At 42.6% G+C, this 20,835-nt stretch overlaps 1 protein-coding gene across 1 annotated transcript in view; it reads right to left on the bottom strand.

Annotated features, from left to right (window-relative positions):
- gli2a (GLI family zinc finger 2a) overlaps nt 1-15,685 on the bottom strand; it is a 93,093-nt gene extending 77,408 nt beyond the window's left edge. The window contains exons 1-2 of the mRNA XM_039006900.1: nt 15,599-15,685; nt 6,546-6,687 (exon numbers count right to left, since the gene is read on the bottom strand). Of these exons, the coding sequence (XP_038862828.1) occupies nt 6,546-6,660 (115 nt within the window). The 5' untranslated portion in view covers nt 6,661-6,687; nt 15,599-15,685. The remainder of the gene's footprint in view (nt 1-6,545; nt 6,688-15,598) is intronic.
- Nucleotides 15,686-20,835: the final 5,150 nt, after the last annotated feature.

The following is a 20,835-nucleotide window of genomic DNA, read 5'->3' as shown; positions in this document are numbered from 1 at the left end:
CCCGGCTAAAGAAACAGCCTGATGCATATCAAGGAACAGGCGAATTCATGCCAAGCCAACATCATCCCCTTCCCTTCTAGTCAGGGCCCCTTGCACTAAGAGCTATAGGGGCTACGCATACTTCCATTTGGTTTAAGAGTCATGGACTCCAATTTAAAAGGGACATTTCACTGCTGGTCTTTCAATGTATATGTCCATTCATATGTTACTAACATATATGTGTGTCAGAAAAATCTAGAATTTCCTCACTACATCCAAATACAAACATTTCTGCATCTCATCGGTATAAAACGGGCCATGTGAATTTCCTGGTTAAAAGCAAACCACAATATCCATCATTCATAGCGATTTCAGGACGTAGTACCGCCCTTGTCGAGGTGGATCCAGCTGAGAATGGGTGTCAACAGGTTGCTAAAATTACTCACTGGACCAGCCACTCGTTCATAGAACATCAGTTTGCGAACAACTATTTATTTATATTTTTGTGTCGACAACAACTGTAAAGTTTAGTCATGGTGTGGTGCTCATTACATGGATGTGCAAACTACAAGCACAGGATGCTGGGGTAACATTTCATTGGTTACCTTCCTAAGAAGTCGAGCAGAGGTAACGTAGCTAGCGAACTACATTTGTTTATCTAAACCAAGCTAGTTAGTTTTCTTAGTATGCTGGCTAGACATTCCAAAGCAAATCAATGTAATTTTCCAGTTGCTATCTGGCAATGTGATTTGTAACTTTGCAAGTGAACGTTAGCTAATGTTAGCTACAAGTCTCTGAATCTCCTTGAGTGGCCCAGTCAATGCCCGGACTTGAACCCGATCAAACATCTCTGGAGAGACCTGAAAATAGAGATGCAGCGTCACTCTCCATCCAACCTCACAGAGCTTGAGAGAACCTGCAGAGAAGAATGGGAGAAACTCCCCAAATAAGCTTGTAGTGACATATCCAAGAAGAAATGAGGCTGTAATCGCTGTCAAAGGTGTATCAACAAAGTACTGAGTAAAGGGTCTGAATACTTATGTAAATGTTATATTTCAGTTTTTCTTTTTTTACTAATTTGCAAAGATTTCAAAAAACCTGTTTTTGCTTTGTCATTATGTGGTATTGTGTAGATTGATGAGAGAAAAAAACGATTTAATACATTTTTGAATAAGGGTGTAACGCATTTAAAAAAATAAATAAGTCAAGGGGTCTGATTACTTTCCAAATGCACTGTAAGTCACCTTTGCTACTGTAAATCTTTCCATGACTCCACGATGAGCAAATAAATATGCTGGAGCTAGGCATAAACATGGCCTGTGTCTTGTCCTAGTTGGCGTGTTTATAAGTAGGCTACAACATAGTTTTCTCTGTATTATGGAGGCTTAGTTGATTGTTTATGCAAAACTTGAAGTCTAAATTGGAGTAAAGCAGAGTTATTATTAAGAATGGGATGGTGTGGATGAATGATTGGTGTCTGCTGGCAGTGGGTATTGTGTGTGAAGGTTAGTCAGCATGATGTATTGACACGAGGGTGATGGGTGGATATAGTGGTGGATATAGTACCTTGTTTGAGTGTGTACTGGGGAAAGGGGAATACCTAGTCAGTTGTACAACTGAATGCCTTCAACTGAAATGTGTCTTGCGCATTTAACCTCAACCCCTCTGAATCCAAGAGGTGTGGGGGGCTGCCTCAATCGACATCCAAGTCTTCAGCAACAGTGGGTTAACTGCCTTGCTCAGTGGCAGAATGGCAGATATTTACCTTGTCAGCTTGGGGATTCGATCCAGCAACCTTTCGGTTACTGGCCCAACGCTCTAACCACTAGGCTACCATTTTACAACAAAAAAATGTTGGTTAATCACTGACTAATCCTGCTGCTGCTGACCGTGACACCAGCTTTAGTAGTAGAGATCCTATAGCCCATTGGATTAATAATTTCAGCCAACACAACATCCATGTTAGACTGATGTTGTCATATAATATAGAATGCCTAGTATGCTCACAATTGCACTGTGGTATAGATATTGCTAGCTCTTTTACATATGTATATAATGGAGTTTGATAAAATGTTTATATAATATTTTTGTATATGTGTACTGACAAGTGACAAAGTGATTAAAGCTGCATCAGAAACCAATAAAGTCCTGAGTTCTACTTCTGGATCTATTCTTTGTGATATTCATACTTTTGGGGGGAAGTAACTAGCTACAATCTTACTGCTAAAACAAATGATGGAGGGAGTTGGTGTATCGTTTCAACTTTAATTTGTTGGCAAGTAAACATGTTTGAATAAATCAGTAGATTAGTCTGTCAATGTAGCAAATAAATAGACATGGATTGTATTCAAGACAAATGTAATTTGCTCTGGAGAGCGAGGTGAGTTTACACAGCAGTACACAGAAACATTATGGCAATGTATGACATATACTGTATGCAGTAAAGACAAATATACAACTAACGCCTATAACAAATACTACAGGTCTACAAAGGGAATATTTGTATATGGTGTGTTTGGTGGGTGCAGTGAGATGTTCGGAGTCACTTTGATACAATGGGAGATTGTTGTTATGGACCTTTCATATCTCCTCGAGTCATCCACTTATTTGTATCCGACATACTGTCCATCGTGTGAAGGATAAATTGAATGGCCCAAACAACCCACGCAGGCAAGGGGATTCGGTGTCCTGTGCCTAGCTTCTCCCCACATAGAACAAACTACACATATAATCCCTAGGCCACTAAGCGGTATTGTCTGTAAAATAATTACAAAAACGCTATTATGGGCAATTGTTGTGTACTGTCTGTATTAGTATTGCAGCACAATAAAGAATATTACACATATCACAGACACACATTACCTAGCTAGCTACAACACACAGGTATAGTTATTCAAAGACTAATACGAGTCATAAAGCCAAAGTAATTTCATTACTCATTACTCTTCATTATCATCATCAATCCTAATTTAATCCATTTAATCCTAATAAGATACATTGAGGCTAGCTAGCTAACGTTAGCTAACTACCTATAACATTAGGCTACAGTAGATTTTTGGTTAAAGCAAACAAAGCTACCTCAACATGGCTAGCTTGGCTTGTAGTGTTACTAGTAAGCCCTGTTATGGTTGAATCGATCACGAAATTATACTTTACTGAACAGCACTGCCTCGTGTGAAAAGATAGCTTATATTGCTAGCTAGGGACCAACAGCAAAACAACTTACTCGTTTGTCATTTGCCTTCCTGGTCTAACTGGTTTAGGCTGCCGCCGCCAGTTGATCTTAGAGGTCTACAGCACACTCCTATCCATGTGTGCAACAAAACCTATATGGTCTGTCACATACACACGATCCATCGGAGTCTGACCGTGGTTCCCCATCGCTGCTTGCTGGTTTCGCAATTCATGTACTCGTCTCAACTCCTATTCAGTGTATTCCCGGCTCAAATGAATAGGGCAGTATGTCCCCATGTTAGTATGTAAAAGAACATCGAAAACTGTTTCATCGTCCAGCTTTTCTTGGAAAGAGGAATCATCAGAAGCAGCCATTGTAATTATTTAGCCATCTTGGCTAGACAGTGCATGGTAACATAGCTCCCATGAACCTTGTAGAAACTAGTACCAAACCCATTTTTAAAAACCTGCCTTCGAGGGTGGGAACACAATTGGACAAGGAAATACGGCTCCCGTCAGGCTGTAGTCTTTACAAAGCTCGGGAAAATGAGTCAACCTAGATATCCTGCAATGATGTGGCAGCTAGGAACATCGTTCCTATCTATTGAACAAGGACAATCATATCTACTCGCTGCTAGCGTGATCGTCATGCAATCGGCAAAACACAAAGGCCACAATAATTGCTACAAAACAGGACTAAACCCATTTTTTGTTCAGATAGCAGGCTCAATCAACCAATGACATCATTGGTTGAACTCTCCTGGGCAGAAATGCAAAAATACCGCTATGGTGCATAATTATGTCTGAAACACCTCATCACTCATAATTATGTAGGAAACTGGAAAAACACCCCAAATAATGTTCAGCGGTGAAGTTTCCCTTGAACTAGGCAGGGCATGTCTCCATGAAACTGAAACGGAGTCTTCTTTGTAAGACACTGATGTTCAACCTGCCAACGTGTCCAGGGCAGGCCAGCGAAGGGAAACGATGTACCGTAGTTGGAACTCTGTTCATTTGTAATGACTTACCATTGAAGCTAATGCAGACATTAGAGCGATTTTCTTAGACCTTTCACCGAGTGGTCTGATGATCCTTCAGTTAGTTACCCTTTGACTTAACAGTAGTTTCAATAGAGTTGAGTGAATGAGGCCATTGATATTGGCTACTTTGAGAAATGTACTAAGAATAATACACTATCATATTGATTTATTCACATTATGCCCTATATCAGGGCTCTTCAACCCTGTTCCTGGTGAGTAAGTTCACTCCAACCCTAATATAGCACACCTGATTCTAATATTTAGCTAGTTGATAAACTGAATCAGGTTAGTTACAACTGGGGTTCGAGTGAAAACATACAGGAGGGTAGCTCTCCAGGAACAGATTTGGCCCTATATTCATATTCATACTAATTGCAGGACCAGTGAAAAGACTGATCAAAAGGACAAAAACAAATGAGAAACATAGGAGTATAACTATGTAACAAAGTCAGTATGGGTGTAAATGTTCTACTTTCGCTGTTGCCAATGCGTGAATAAAGAATGCATGATGATTATAGTTTGGCGATGGCAGGCCACCAAGCCATTCATTAAACAGTAAAAATGTACGACTGATAAGTTCTATTAACATTTCAGTGGTGGGCCCTCGCTAGATGTCTTTGTCCATCTCAGAAGGAAGGACTTCAGAGTCCAGTTGAACCGCTCCGCCATGCAGTCGTTTATAATTCATAATGTTAAACCTCTGGAGGCGAGAACAAGGCCCTCAGTCTTCGTTATGGGGAGATTTCATCACATATACTCACTGATGAAAACACGAGGTCTCATATTTAATACATGAGAGGTCTCTCTCCCTGTCTCTCTCTCTCTTAATCTGTATCTCCCTCTTCCTCCCTCCCTCTCTAACACTTTCTGTTTCTCTCACTCTTTCTCGCACACTCTCTCTTTTTTCTTCTCAGACCGGATGGAAACTCACTACAGTTATCATCACATAAGAGTTGCCTGCCAGCTACTTTCCATAAAAATAAACTATACCAGCTTTATATTACTTACAATATAATTTGCAACTATCACAATTATTTGGTCTATGTAGATTTGAATAATTGCAATAGGGTACCCTGTATAGGATACAGTACAATAAATATAATTAATAGGTTTGGAAACAATCTTCTAGGATTTCTTTGAAGAGGTGCCATTGAGGGCAGAGAGAAGCGTCCTATTTTTCTTAAATCTATTTCTCTAAACAATTAATGCTCATATGGCTTTGCTTATGGCAGGTCACCAAGCTTATCATTAAATATAACTTACCAATGCCACAATATCAGATACAGCTCATTAGCATATCAAAAGGTACTTCACGGTCCTCGCCGGTGTCAGAGGACTCTGATGCACTGTGCCGTCCACTGTTACCACAGACTGCTTTAGTAATTTATAACGTTTATACTCACGAGGTAAGAACAAGGTCTTTCGCCCTCATTATAGTGTTTTTTCCCCCATCACCCAGTTTCTGACATCCTTGAAACATGCAGTCCCTCTCCATATCTCTTTTTTTCACGTGCCACTGAGTGGGTCAATAAGACACTATGTAAAGCATACACCAACATGGACCACCGAAAGAAAAACAATACCTAAAGGCAAGATTTTACCTTCTGCACAATCAATTTCAGTCAAGAAGTATTTTATATTGAAAATATTTTCAGAATGAAAATATTGGAAGAAAACTTCTGGAGATCCCATATGACAGGGGGACACCTATAATGTATTTGATTTGGGTATCAAAGATGCCAACTTCTGACTGGGAGCACTGCTATAGTGTACAGACAGAGACTGGAGGTATAGTTGAAGGTGTTAGCTCTTAGTCACAGTGCTGTAAAGTAAGTAAAAATACTTTGAAGTACTACTTAAGTTGTTTTGGGGGGTATCTATACTTTAATATATATCATTGACAAGTTTACTTTTAGTCCACTACATTCCTAAAGAAAAGATGTTATATTTATGATACCATACATTTTCCCTGACACCCAAAAGTACTCGTTTTCAAATGCTCAGGCAGGACAGCAATATGGTCCAATTCACGCATCTATCAATATAACGCGTTGTCATCCCTACTGCATCTGATCTGGCAGAATCACTAAAAACAAATAATACGTCCGTAAATGATGTTTGAGTGTTCCCCTGTCTGTTTTTTCCCAAATATAACTCAAGTATGAAAATGTAGTACTTTTTCCACCACTGTATTTTCCACCACTGTATCCACCACTGTAAACCAGATACATTTAGACTTTTACTCAGGTAGTATTTTACTGCGTGAACTTGATAAATTTTCTTTTAAGGCATCTACTTTTACTCAAGTATGACAATTGAGTACTTTTTCCACCACTGCTTAGTCATTCATACCTCTGGTCACAGTAGTGGGAGATGGTTTCTTTGGCAGGTCTGAGAAGCTGCTTCCATCCAGACCTGATCCCTTATGCTCCTTTTTCTCAGTGGCTGTCGGAGCAGAGGTCTCCATGGTGGACAGCAGGGAGTCAGAGTCAACCTAGAGAAACAGAGGGAGAAGGAGAGATTAAAGCAAAACATGTGGAAAGCGATTAAAAAGGTTGTTGACACAATTGCTTTTTTAAGTAGGATATTTTGGAATGAGGAGGTTATTTTGGTCACAAAACATGGATACACACACGCAGAAAAAAACACATTCACTGCTTGTATTATCCTATGTAAGAGTTCCCCCAGCTGTGCCCGAGTTGCCAACAGAGGGAGCTCTACAGATTTTACACTCTGTATTACAGTCCAACAATGTGTATAAAATATGAAATGAATAAGAAAGAATATGCTTGCGTTTAAAAAAATAATTATACTGTATATATAACTATTTAGTTCTATGACATGAAGCACACTTCTCTGAGGTAAAGCATAGCGTTGCTGGTTACCGGGCACTGTCTGGGAACAACGACACAAAAGGAGAAATTAGTCTAGCTACCATTTTACATCACCTAGCGTGTCTGGTCCTAGTCTTCTCTCTTGCACAGTTAAACTAAATGTAGTTATTTAACTTTTCGGCAGAGAATAAAAACAAAACGTTTTGACTGTATGTCATAAGAAGTATCGCTCAGGATATAGTTGTCAAATAATACATTAACATACTGTAACTAGTAACTACCATGTTTGTACATAGTTTTAAGAGGTCACTCAATATGAAAACGTACACTTAAATACAGCGCCTTCAGAAAGTATTCACACCCCTTTACTTTTTCCAAATTTTCTTGTGTTACAAAGTGGGATTCAAATAAATTTAATTGGCATTTTTTTGTCAGCGATTTGCACAAAATACTCTGTAAAATGTCAAAGTGGAAGAAAAATCATGAAAAATTAAACACTAATATAACTTAGATAAGTATTCAACCCCCTGAGTCAATACATGTTAGAATCGTCTTTCTGGGTAAGTCTCTAAGAGCTTTGCACACCTGGATTATGCAACATTTGCCCATTATTCTTTTCAAAATTCTTAAAGCTCTGTCAAATTGGTTGTTGATCATTGTTAGATAACAATTTTCAGGTCTTGCCATAGATTTTAAAGCCGATTTATGTCAAAACTGTAACTTGGCCACTCATGAACATTCACTGTCTTCTTGGTAAGCAACTCCAGTGTAGACTTGGCCTGTTTCAGGTTATTGTCCTGCTGAAAGGTGAATTCTTGTCTCAGTGTCTAGAGGAACGCAGACTGAAACAGGTTTTCCTCTAGGATTTTGCCTGTGATTAGTGCCATGCTGTTTCTTTTTGATCCTAAAAAACTCCCCAATCCTTAACAATTACAAGTATACCCATAACATGATGCAGCCACCACTATGCTTGAAAATATGGAGAGTGGTACTCAGTAATGTGTTGTATTGGATTTGCCTCAAACATAACACTTTGTATTCAGGACAAAAAGTGTTTTGCAGTACTACTTTAGTGCCTTGTTGCAAACAGGATGCATGTTTTGGAATATTTTTTATTCTGTACAGGCTGCCTTCTTTTCAGTCTATCAATTAGGTTAGTATTGTTGAGTAACTACAATGTTGTTGATGCATCCTGAGTTCTCTCCTATCACAGACATTAAACATCACCATTGGCCTCGTGGTGAAGTCCTTGAGCGGTTCCCTTCCTCTCCGGCAACTGAATTAGGAAGGAATCCTGTATCTTTCTAGTGACTGGGTGTATTGATACACCGCCCAAAGTGTAATGAATAACTTCACCATCGTCAAAGGGATATTCAGTGTCAGATTTTTTTTTACCCATCTACCCAATAGGTGCCCTTCTTTACAAGGCATTGGAAAACCTTCCTTTGTGGTTGAATCTATGTTTGAAATTCACTGCTCGACTGAGGGACCTTACAGATAATTTTATGTGTGGGGTACAGAGATGAGGTAGTCCTTCAAAAATCATGTTAAACACTATTATGGCACACAGAGTGAGTCAATGCAACTTACTATTTGTCTTGTATTTATTTATTTATAATAAAATTTAAAAAAGTAAAACTTTTTACCCCTTTTTCTCCCCAATCGGTAGCTACAGTCTTGTCTCCTCGCTGCAACTCCCGTATGGACTCAGGAGAGGCGAAGGTCGAGAGCCATGCGTCCTCCGAAACACGACCCCGCCAAGCCGCACTGCTTCTTGACACACTGCTCGCTTAACCCGGAAGCCAGCCGCACCAATGTGTCGGAGGAAACACTGTACAGCTGGCAACCGAAGTCAGCGTTCATGCACCCGGTAGCCACAAGGAGTCGCTAGAGCGCGATGGGACAAGGACATCCCAGCCGGCCAAACCCTACCACTAACCCGGACGACACTGGGCCAATTGTGCGCCACCTCATGGGTCTCCCGGATCTGTAATGATGCCTCTAGCACTGCGATGCAGTGCCTTAGACCAGTGCACCACTCGGGAGGCCCCATTATGTGACTTGTTAAGTAAATCTTTACTCCTGCCATAATAAAAGGGTTGAATACTTATTGACTCAAGTCGAAAAACATAATTCCACTTTGACATTAAATAAGCATTTCCAATCCAAAATTAAATCTAGAATCGGCTTCCTATTTCGCAACAAATCATCCTTCACTCATGCTGCCAAACATATCCTCGTAAAATTGACTCTCCTACCGATCCTTGACTTCGGCGATGTCATTTACAAAATAGCCTCCAACACTCTACTCAGCAAATTGGATGCAGTCTATCACAGTGCCATCCGTTTTGTCACCAAAGCCCCATATACTACCCACCACTGCGACCTGTATGCTCTTGTTGGCTGGTCCTCGCTACATATTAGTCGCCAAACCCACTGGCTCCAGGTCATCTATAAGTCTTTGCTAGGTAAAGCTCCGCCTTATCTCAGCTCACTGGTCACCATAGCAACACCCACCCATAGCACGCGCTCCAGCAGGTATATTTCACTGGTCATCTCCAAAGCCAACACTTCCTTTGGCCACCTTTCCTTCCAGTTCTCTGCTGCCAATGACTGGAACGAATTGCAAAAATCACTGAAGTTGAAGACTTATATCTCCCTCACTAACTTTAAGCATCAGCTGTCAGAGCAGCTTACCGATCACAGCAGCTGTACACAGCCCATCTGTAAATAGCCCATCCAACCAACTACCTACCTCATCCCATATTTGTTTTTGTTTTTCTGCTCTTTTGCACACCAGTATTTGTACTTGCACATCCTCATCTGCACATTTATCACTCCTGTGTTAATTGCTAAATTGTAATTACTTTGCCACTATGGCCTATTTATTGCCTAACCTCCTTACTTCATTTGCACACACTGAATACAGATTTTTCTATTGTGTTACTGACTGTACGTTTGTTTATCCCATGTTTAACTCTGTGTTGTAGTTTTTGTCGCACTGCTTTGCTTTATCTTGGCTAGGTCGCAGTTGTAAATTAGAACTTGTTCTCAACTGGCCTATCTGGTTAAATAAAGGTGAAATAAACGAAAAAATAAAATAAAATTTTATTGGTCACATACAAATGGTTAGTATATGTTATTGCGAGTGTAGCAAAAATGCTTGTGCTTCTAGTTCTGACAGTGCAGAAACATTAACAATTCCACAACAAATACCTAATACACACAAATCTAGGTAAAGGAATGGAATAAGAATATATAAATATATGGATGAGCAATGTCAGAGTGGTATAGGCTAAGATGCAATAGATAATATAGAATACAGTATATACAGTTGAAGTCGGAAGTTTACATACACCTTAGCCAAATACATTTAAACTCAGTTTTTCACAATGCCTGACATTTAATCCTAGTAAAAATTCCCTGTCTTAGGTCAGTTAGGATCACCACTTTATTTTAAGAATGTGAAATGTCAGAATAATAGTAGAGAGAATGATTTATTTCAGCTTTTATTTCTTTCATCACGTTGGGTGAATTTTGGCCCATTCCTCCTGACAGAGCTGGTGTAACTGAGTCAGGTTTGTAGGCCTCCTTGCTCGCACAAGTTTTTTCAGTTCTGCCTACAAATGTTCTATGGGACTGAGGTCAGGGCTTTGTGATGGCCACTCCAATACCTTGACTTTGTTGTCCTTAAGCCATTTTGCCACAACTTTGGAAGTATGCTTGGGGTCATTGTCCATTTGGAAGACCCATTTGCAACCAAGCTTTAACTTCCTGACTGATGTCTTGAGATGTTGCTTCAATATATCCACATAATTTCCCTTCCTCATGATGCCATCTAGTTTGTGAAGTGCAACAGTCCCTCCTGCAGCAAAGCACCCCCACAACATGATGCTTCACGGTTGGGATGGTGTTCTTCGGCTTGCAAGCCTCCCCCTTTCTCCTCCAAACATAACGATGATCATTATGGCCAAACAGTTCTATTTTTGTTTCATCAGATCAGAGGACATTTCTCCAAGAAGTATGATCTTTGTCCCCATGTGCAGTTGCAAACCGTAGTCTGGCTTTTTTATGGCGGTTTTGGAGCAGTGGCTTCTTCCTTGCTGAGCGGCCTTTCAGGTTATGTTGATATAGAACTCGTTTTACTGTGGATATAGATACATTTGTACCTGTTTCCTCCAGCATCTTCACAAGGTCCTTTGCTGTTGTTCTGGGATTGATTTGCACTTTTCGCAGCAAAGTACGTTCATCTCTAGGAGACAGAACGCCTCTCCTTCCTGAGCGGTATGACGGCTGCGTGGTCCCATGGTGTTTTTCCTTGCGTACTATTGTTTGTACAGATGAACGTGGTACCTTCAGGCGTTTGGAAATTGCTCCCAAGGATGAACCAGACTTGTGGAGGTATACCATCTGAGGTCTTGGCTGATTTCTATTGATTTTCCCATGATGTCAAGCAAAGAGGCACTGAGATTGAAGGTAGGCCTTGAAATACATCCACAGGTACACCCCCAATTGACTCAAATTATGTCAGTTAGCCTATCAGAAGCTTCTAAAGCCATGACACAATTTTCTGGAATTTACCAAGCTGTTTAAAGGCACAGTCAACTTAGTGTATGCGAACTTCTGACCCACTGGAATTGTGATACAGTGAATTATAAGTGAAATAATCTGTCTGTAAACAATTGTTGGAACAATTACTTGTGTCATGCACAAAGTAGATGTCCTAACCGACTTGCCAAAACTATAGTTTGTTAACAAGACATTTGTGGAGTGGTTGAAAAACATGTTTAAATGACTCCAACCTAAGTGTATGTAAACTTCAGACTTCAACTGTACATATGAGATGAGTAATGCAAGATATGTAAACATTATTAAAGTGGCCAATGATTTTAAGTCTGTATGTAGGCAACAACTTCTCTGTGTTAGTGATGGCTGGGGTATTATGTGTAGGGCAGTGATATATATTTAATCTATTTTAAATTCAGACTGTAACACAACAAAATGTGGAATAAGTCAAGAGGTGTGAGTACAGTACTTTCTGAAAGCACTGTAGATACAGGTTTTTCAGTTTTTCAGTGTAATACGTTCCTAATGTCCTCCATAGTAAAAATGTGACAAGAACAGACGCTCAGAAGTCTGTCCTGAGCCACTATGACACCACTATGTCAACACATTTACATGTTTGTTTGAACGGCAGAAGACTTGGCAGCAAGCCATTTGTTTGAGTTTGTGGAACCTACACGATTATCCTCGGGTAAGTGCAAACAAGTAGCGGTCTAAAGCTAAGAGGGGAGGTCATTCCACACCCTCACTAGGCACTAGCTTGTGGTCATGGTTATCCACACTGGTTTTACTCTTCAGTGAGAGAACATGAGGGTTTCCTTATTGACAGTGTCTAAACAAACCTAATTGATTTAATTTATGAGCTTATTAATCATGATTTCCCAACAACAGATAACTTGTGCTACCTAATTCATGGGTGGGATATTGACAATTCTGTAGTTCTTTAGGACTACTCTTCAATGTAGTAAAACACACTTAAAACAGCTCTGCTGTGGTGTCAAAGTGAAGTGACACAGTTTCCACACACTTGTTAACAGACGTGGGCACTTGGCAGTCAGAACTTTAAATGAATGCAACATAAACTATGTTTTACACTGTTTATTTTACACTGTCATATACTAAAAATGTTTAAATGACTTGATAGGTTCAGAGCTTAAGAAAACCAACAGCACTTGAGTTATGGCATACATAGTATTTGCAGTATTTTGATATTTTAGAGACCAAATAGGAACTTCTCAACTGATGATGTCTTTCGAAGAATTATTCTATATGCTTTGGTAATATATTGATTAAATATGTATTTTCTGTTCCTCTACCGTTATACACAAGTCACTGTGAGCAGTACTTACAGAACTCTATCAAGTAATTGAATGTGTGCTCATGTATGAAGTATTCTTTTTGGTATCATGTAGTCCTCCAACATGTTATGTTCTATTGGAGGAAGGGTGGACCACTGGCTATTGGTATGACCCTTCAAAGATGCCAGTCGCCCATCCCGCTGCCCGTCCCTGTGCCAAGGTAAGCCGATTAAGAGGTGGGCAGCTAACAGGTTTAGAAAGCATCTGTTTATTTATTGTCATGCCAAAAGCAAATAAAAGTTGTCTTCCTTCCAGCCATCTTGTCACTAAGGCTGACAACTCAACCATAAGACATTTCCTTTTCCGATCACAAACCAAAGTAGTAAGAAGTGTTATATTTAGGAATTTGGAACAAAGATGTTTGTTTTACAATCAAAGACAATGAAAGGCTCTTGGATGAGCCCTAGAGCACATACTAAACCCTCAACGTCAGTGTCTAACTGTGTTCCGTGGAATGACCCCTAAAGAGGAGAGTTTCTTCTTGATAGCATCACAGGAAGGCCAGAAAATCATCAACGAGCTTACCCCGCTACCATCTAGAAGGCGGAGACCCTGCAACTTTACCCTGCACCTTAGTGACTGCTACATTGTTAGTTCTGATATTTCTTAATTAATACATTTTTAGTCTTGAGATTTGTGTGTTATGTTTGGTATTACTGCCCTGCTGGAGCTAGAAACATTTCGCTGCACCTGCTATAACATCTGCAAAATATGTGTACGCGGCCAATAACATTTTATTTGATTAATGTTTTATAGGAACATCTGGCTGACAACCCATTAAATCGCAGTTGTTTTCTGCTTTTAAATCAAGTCGAGTATTGGTTTATCAATTCCCCTTCCCTATCACTATCACAAATACATATTAAGCTCCAAGTTGTGAATTTAACAGACAAAAGCTTGTTCTGTTAAGTCCATTATAAAAAATGTAGGGCTTGGATCTTAGTGTACTGTAAGCTTGGGTTATAGAGCTAGAAAGTGTGTTGCTGGGATAGAAGCGAAGTGGCCCCAACTTCACCCCCATCCCATCCCCCCACATCTCCACCATGCAGGTCTCGCTAGCTGCTCTATCCTTCCCTCCCATCCATCAGTCCCTGAAGACTGGGCCTATCTGCCCCTGTCAGGGTGTCAGGCTCTGACAGGACAGTACAGGTGTCAGGAACTGAACAGACAGATGGAGGACGAGGAGAACAAACAACAAGAGGCCGTTTCTTCTTCTTCTTTTCCCCTTCTTCTGGTTGGCTGGTCAGCCTAGTGCAGAGTGCCAACAGAATCACGGCACACCCGGCCCCCTCCACCCCACAGTACTAGAGGCAGAAGACTCTACGGTGCTGGGTGGTGTGGATAATCCCCTTTACCAGACCCCCAGCCCCCCTTCTTGAATTTGTCCCTCTGCTGCCCCATTCCCAATACCACACCTCTCAGTGAGCGAGTCTGAGCCTGGCCAAGGCTGGGTCCTGGTATAGTAAAAAGCAGCTTCTTCCATCCATACTCTACTGTGCACTAACTACAATGAGAGAAGGCTTTTCGTGTTGTCATTCCCTGCCTCTGCTCAAGGTCCTCTAGTCCTGTTTTTATCATACTGCATTACACAAGTTTATTTTTCAAAAGCCATAAACAAGTTGTATACATGTTACTTCATGCACATTGTCATTATAGCGTTTCTGAGTGAGACAATCAACAGGAAACAAAGGCATGTGTAACAGCCCATTTGAGGGAAAAGCATGAGGACGGGAGCAACCACCGCAAACAAGTGAGAGGAGACCCAGATATTGTACTTCTGCTCCATTATGAACCCTTCCTTGCCCTGAACAATGGTTATGTGACACTATGTCCCAAATGGCACCCTATTCTCTATGTAGTGCACTACTTAGGGCATAGGATGTAATTTAGGACAAAGCCTGATACTGCCAGCCTTTACTTAGCTAGATGGATCACCAGGACGTGCCACTTAACCACAACAAAGCCTTAAAACAGCACAGAGATGTAGCGGACAACTACCCTCTCTCTGCTCTCTCACACACACACTCTCGCTCTCTCTCCCTTCCTTAAGTCTCTCGATCCCTTGATCTCTACACTCTTATTCTCAATTATTCTCCCTCTCTTTCTCTCTCTCTCCCCATTGCTTTTGTTTGGAGACCTGGTGTGTGTTTTTATTAGCGCCTCATTCAATTTCAAGTGTCTCCCTCTCTTCCATTTCCGTTTAACATCTCTTCTTTCACCAACACTGAAAGGAATGCAAACAGACATCAAAGACAGCTCTCTTATTTGAAGATTCTCAGACTCCTCTCTGCACTCCTTTTCCTATCTCATGATGATGATGCTGGTAAGATTCTCTCTCTCTCTCTCTCTCTCTCGCCCTCTCGCCCTCTCTCTCTCTGCAACCTGCCATTACAAAAACTCTCCCCTGTCCTGGCCTTAACAGAGTACAGTGAATGAACATAGTCATTCAGCTAACCCAAAATCCAACCCATTTCCTCCTCGAAAAAACGGAAGGCCACCGGCTAATTCAGACAAAATATAGCTGTTTTATTTTCCATTGCATGGCCAGACCTAACCTAACTGCCTTGGCCAGACCGATGCTGACTTCCTTCTGACTTTGTGACATACAGCACCATCAAAACACCTATAATTGAATCCTCTTTTCACTTACCAACAGTTTCCCCTCCAAGTTCGCAACTGTGCATTTACTCTGGCTAACCTTAGCAATGATTTTACCACAACAACATAATGGTTTAGGCCTAGGTATCTCCTCCCTTTAGACCCACACACTGTTGAACATGAAATTGGCCTATCCTATGTACTATTGTTCTACCTAGACGTGGCACTTGTGCCCAGTGTACTCTGCATGCCCTCTGGACCCAGAGGACATGTGGCGTTACAGGACATTACTCACTAAAACCCACAGAGTACTTATAGTACTTATCTATCAGCAGGACAAACAGCTCAGATTGTTCTCTCTCTCTCAGGGGTAACATCTGGGGTCAAGGCACTCACACAGTGTGTTATTCTCAGTACTAACCTCTTCAATCGTAATAACTCAATCCCACTGCATGTGGTGGTTTGGTCATCTGGAGGTCTCACACAGTGAGTTATTCTCAGTATAATCTACCTCTTTATTCGTAATAATTCAATCCCACTGCTACAGTGGTTTGGCTAGTGATGAGCCCCTGTATCATTTATGTGGTTTTGTCACGCCCTGACCTTAGAGATCCTTTTTATGTGTCTATTTTGGTTTGGCCAGGGCGTGAATTGGGGTGGGCATTCTATGTCTGGTGTTCTATGTTTTCTTTTTCTGTGTGTTTGGCCGGGTGTGGTTCTCAATCAGAGGCAGCTGTCTATCGTTGTCTCTGATTGAGAACCATACTTAGGTAGCCTTTTTCCACCTGTTTGTTGTGGGTAGTTGTTTTCTGTTTTGTGTTGTTGCACCAGACAGAACTGTTTCGTTTCGTTCTCTCTCTGTTGTTTTTGGTTGTTTCAGTGTTCAGGTTATTTATTAAATTATAATGAACACTTACCACGCTGCGTTTTGGTCACCTTCTTTCCAGGACGATCGTTACAGAACTACCCACCACCAAAGGACCAAGCAGCGTGGTGGAATGGACTCCTGGACATGGGAGGAAATCTTGGACGGCAAGGGACCCTGGGCACAGCCGGGAGAGTATCGCCATCCTAAAGAGGAGCTGGAGGCAGCTAAAGCGGAGCGGCGACGCTACGAGGAGTTGGCTCGAGGAAACGTGCACGAGAGGCAGCCACAGAAATTTCTTTGGGGGGGGGCACACGAGGAGATTGGCGGAGTCAGGTAGGAGACCCTGAGCCAACTCCCCGTGCTTACCGTGGCGAGCGTCGTACTGGTCAGGCACCATGTTATGCGGTGGAGCTACAGGGGGGATCCAGCCAGGACGAGTTGTGCTAGCTCTGCGCTCGAGACCGCCAGTGCGCCACCACGGCCCAGTGTATCCGGTGCCTCGGCCAAGGAAGAGGCCTCCTGCATGTCTCCCCAGCCTGGTGAGTCCTGTGTCTGTGCTAAGCCCTAACCCTCCTGCATGTCTCCTCAGCCTGGTGAGTCCTGTGCCTTCTCCCAGAGCAAAGCCTCCAGTGATGATCCATGGCACGAAGCCTCCAGTGATGATCCGTGGCACGAAGCCTCCAGTGATGATCATCACTGATCCGTGGCAAGAAGCCTCCAGTGATGATCCGTGGCCAGAAGCCTCCAGTGATGATCCGTGGCACGAAGCCTCCAGTGATGATCCGTGGCACGAAGCCTCCAGTGATGATCCGTGGCACGAAGCCTCCAGTGATGATCCGTGGCAAGAAGCCTCCAGTGATGATCCGTGGCAAGAAGCCTCCAGTCATGAGCCATGGCACGAAGCCTCCTGTGTGTCTCTCCACTCCAGTGACACCCTTCAGTCCGGAGCCTCCAGCGACGATCCCCAGTCCGGAGCCTCCAGCAACGATCCCCAGTCCGGAGCCGCCAGCAACGATCCCCAGTGCGGAGCCGCCAGAGTCTCCCTCCTGTCCGGAGCCGCCAGAGTCGCCCTCCTGTCCGGAGCCGCCAGAGTCGCCCTCCTGTCCGGAGCCGCCCTCCTGTCCGGAGCCGCCAGGGTCGCCCTCCAGTCCGGAGCCGCCAGGGTCGCCCTCCTGTCCGGAGCCGCCAGGGTCGCCCTCCTGTCCGGAGCCGCCAGGGTCGCCCTCCTGTCCGGAGCCGCCAGGGTCGCCCTCCTGTCCGGGAGCCGCCAGGGTCGCCCTCCTGTCCGGGAGCCGCCAGGGTCGCCCTCCTGTCCGGGAGCCGCCAGGGTCGCCCTCCTGTCCGGGGCCCACTGCAAGGGTCCCCAGTCCGGGGTCGGCGGCAAGGGTCCCCGCTCCAGAGGCGCCACCTAAGTGGGCCAAGACTAAGGTGGAGCGGGGTCCACGTCCCGCGCCAGAGCCGCCACCGCGGATAGATGCCCACCCAGACCCATACTTTGTTGATTTTGGTTGTTTCAGTGTTCAGGTTATTTATTCAATTATAATGAACACTTACCACGCTGCGTTTTGGTCACCTTCTTTCCAGGACGATCGTTACAGGTTTTCATCTCATTCTACACTCAACATTTTCTCTCCCTCTCGCTCTCTCATATATTGTACAAAAATAAGTGTGTTGTCTTACTATAACATGTGATTTGATTTATTTTAATTCAAACAAAAGCAACAGCTCCAACCATTCTGTTTAGTTTCAAAATCTGAGTTGATTTAGTCTATTTTCCAAGCCTTTCCAGGGGCCATGTTTCACATTAGTCCTATTAGGTTGATGGCACACGGAGATGTCTCTGTTAAACAAGACACGCTGGGGTTAAGACAAAGGCACATTCTAGATGGGTGAATCACTGTCTTCAGAAAAACATACACTCCTGCAAACCTTTGAAGCCCTGGTTTAAAAAGGGCACATGTTTAAATATGGCGAAAAAAGACCTGGGAGCCTTCATTAGTCATGTGCCTGACTCAGATCCAGGAAGGAATATCTGTTGTGTGATATGTCATATAGATAGGCATCCTCCTGGTCAATGAACCGGGAAAGGAAACTATTACCTTAACATGTTCACAAAGGAAGATTGAGTGAACCAACAGTAGATTGAGAAATTTGAGCACAAACGCTAGAGGAAGGCCAGACTAACAGTTGAAGAGAAACAGTGAAAGGTAGTGTGGATTCCCAGGCTAGGAAAATACTACTATTACTGCTGTAACATGTTCACATAGGAAGCCTGAAAGAACCGGCAGTTGACTATATACCCTATTCACGATAAGTGCACTACTTTTATCCAGAGCTAAGTCAAATGTAGTGTACTACATAAGAAATAGGATGCTATTTTGGATTTTGTCTATGAGAAAACAAATTTTGTACACACATACAGTCAATGACTGGGGTCCACTAGATCCTGTGTCCTGTTCTTAGTAACTGGGAAGCAATCAGTCAGTCCCTCAGAGACCATGTTTCTCCAGTGAGCCCCATAATGAAAAGATCTACACAGAAAGAAAAGCCATGTGGATGAGCTGTTCCCTGTTACCCACCCTCCTCACCACCACTCCCTGCTAGTAAATGTAATATCCTGTGGTTAATCTCTTTGTCTCCTGACCAATAGAAAACAGATGTGGAGACTCACACACAGCCTACACACAATCACCCAAGGAATTTCCTAACTGTTGGTTATTTAACTTCTGCTTCATGTTCGCTAACAGTGATCATTTCAATTTATCTCTATGTAATTACATAGGGGTTTGTGTGTTGGGGGGTTTGTGTGTTGGGGAGGTTTTTGTTATGTAATGCTCTGGCCATGCAGTAACAAGCACATTTGGGCACTTTATCAAGTTGTGTCATGTATGGTCAATGAAGTGGTCATCTGCTCAGGACAGGTGATCCCCTTGTCTTCCCTTCCAGAGGACAAACCAAAGATGCTCATATAATTCTATGGGCGAAACCCCCAGCTCAGATCAGCTGTCGTTTGTGCCACATTGCAGAGTTGTCTTCTTTCTCCCAGTAGCATTTGGGGCCTGGTAATTTATCCTAAATGTGTTGTTAGCACTCACTCTCAACAGTTACAGCTGTCAATACCCTCACTAGGCCCCTTAGTCCATGGTGGGTGGTGTGGGCGGTATGGTGTGTAGCGTATGTGTGCATCGCTTTCAATCAAAGTTAGCAAAAATCTAAAGTTGCCATTTGTCGTTCTAAGTTTGTCTATCTAATGGTGACATCCACATTGTTATTACAAGAGATTATCATTCCAGTATAAGTGCTTTTGAAACTAGACTGTATCTCTGTAGTGAGTGCGTGTTTGTGTGTGTGGTGTGAGTCGTCAGTGTATCAGCTGTTTCTCAGATCGGATGCCTTGGTGACAAGAATGGGACAGCCCTGGCTGTTGTCTGTGTGTGTGGGGGGTCAGAGCTCTGTACCACCAGCTGCCCAAGCACACTAAGAAGTGAGAAGAGATTACTTTACTTTATCAGTTGTCAGAATGTGTCCATCTTTTACAAGCGATGATTCAAAAGCATTGAGACCTCACAACTTTGAGGTATAAAGATCAGCCACCCACACGAGATGGCAGTAGTAGGCAGTTTAACACCGCAAGTGACTTTATTACATTTTACAATCTCTGCAATTTAAGGAACTTCCACACTTCTCCATACTGACAAAGGGGAGCTATGTGTAGAAGAGGACAGACCAATCACCTCTTTTTGTCACATGCTTCGAAGGCAACAGGTGTAGACACAGTGAAATGATTACTTACTGGTCCTTTTCCAGTCATTCAGAGTTAAGGATGACATGTTTATTTAATTTATTGTTTTAATAGTGAAACAGTGAATAACGAATAGAAATAACAAGTAAATAATAACATGGTTATATACAGGGAGTACCAGTACCGAGTCGATTTGCAGGGGTACGAGGTAATTGAGGTAGCTGTGTACTGTACATATAGGTAGGGGTAAAGTGACTAAGCAACAGGATAGATAATAGACAGTAGCAGAAGCATATGTGCAAAAAAGTTAGTGAGTTAGTGCAAAAATGGGTCAATGCAGTAGTCCGGGTAGCCATTTGATTTGCTATTTAGCAGTCTTGTTTAGAAGTCTTATGGCTTGGGGAATTCTTATGGCCTGTTGGTTCCAGACTTGGTACATTGGTACCACTTACTGTGCGGTAGCAGAGAGATCAGTCTGTGGCTTGGATGGCTGTAGACTTTGACAATTTTTTGGGTCTTCCTCTGACACCGCCTGGTATAGAGTTCCTGGATGGCAGGGAGCTCGGCCCCAGTGAAGTACTGGGCCATACCCACTACCCTTTGTAGCGCCTTGCGGTCGGATGCCAAGCAGTTGCCATACCAAGCGCTGATGCAGCCAGTCAAGATGCTCTCAATGGTA

Source organism: Salvelinus namaycush, chromosome 13 (assembly GCF_016432855.1).
Source record: "Salvelinus namaycush isolate Seneca chromosome 13, SaNama_1.0, whole genome shotgun sequence".
NCBI classification, from domain to species: Eukaryota; Metazoa; Chordata; class Actinopteri; order Salmoniformes; family Salmonidae; genus Salvelinus; species Salvelinus namaycush.
Note: the sequence above shows the minus strand (reverse complement) of the source record. Positions and strands in the feature narration are given on the sequence as shown.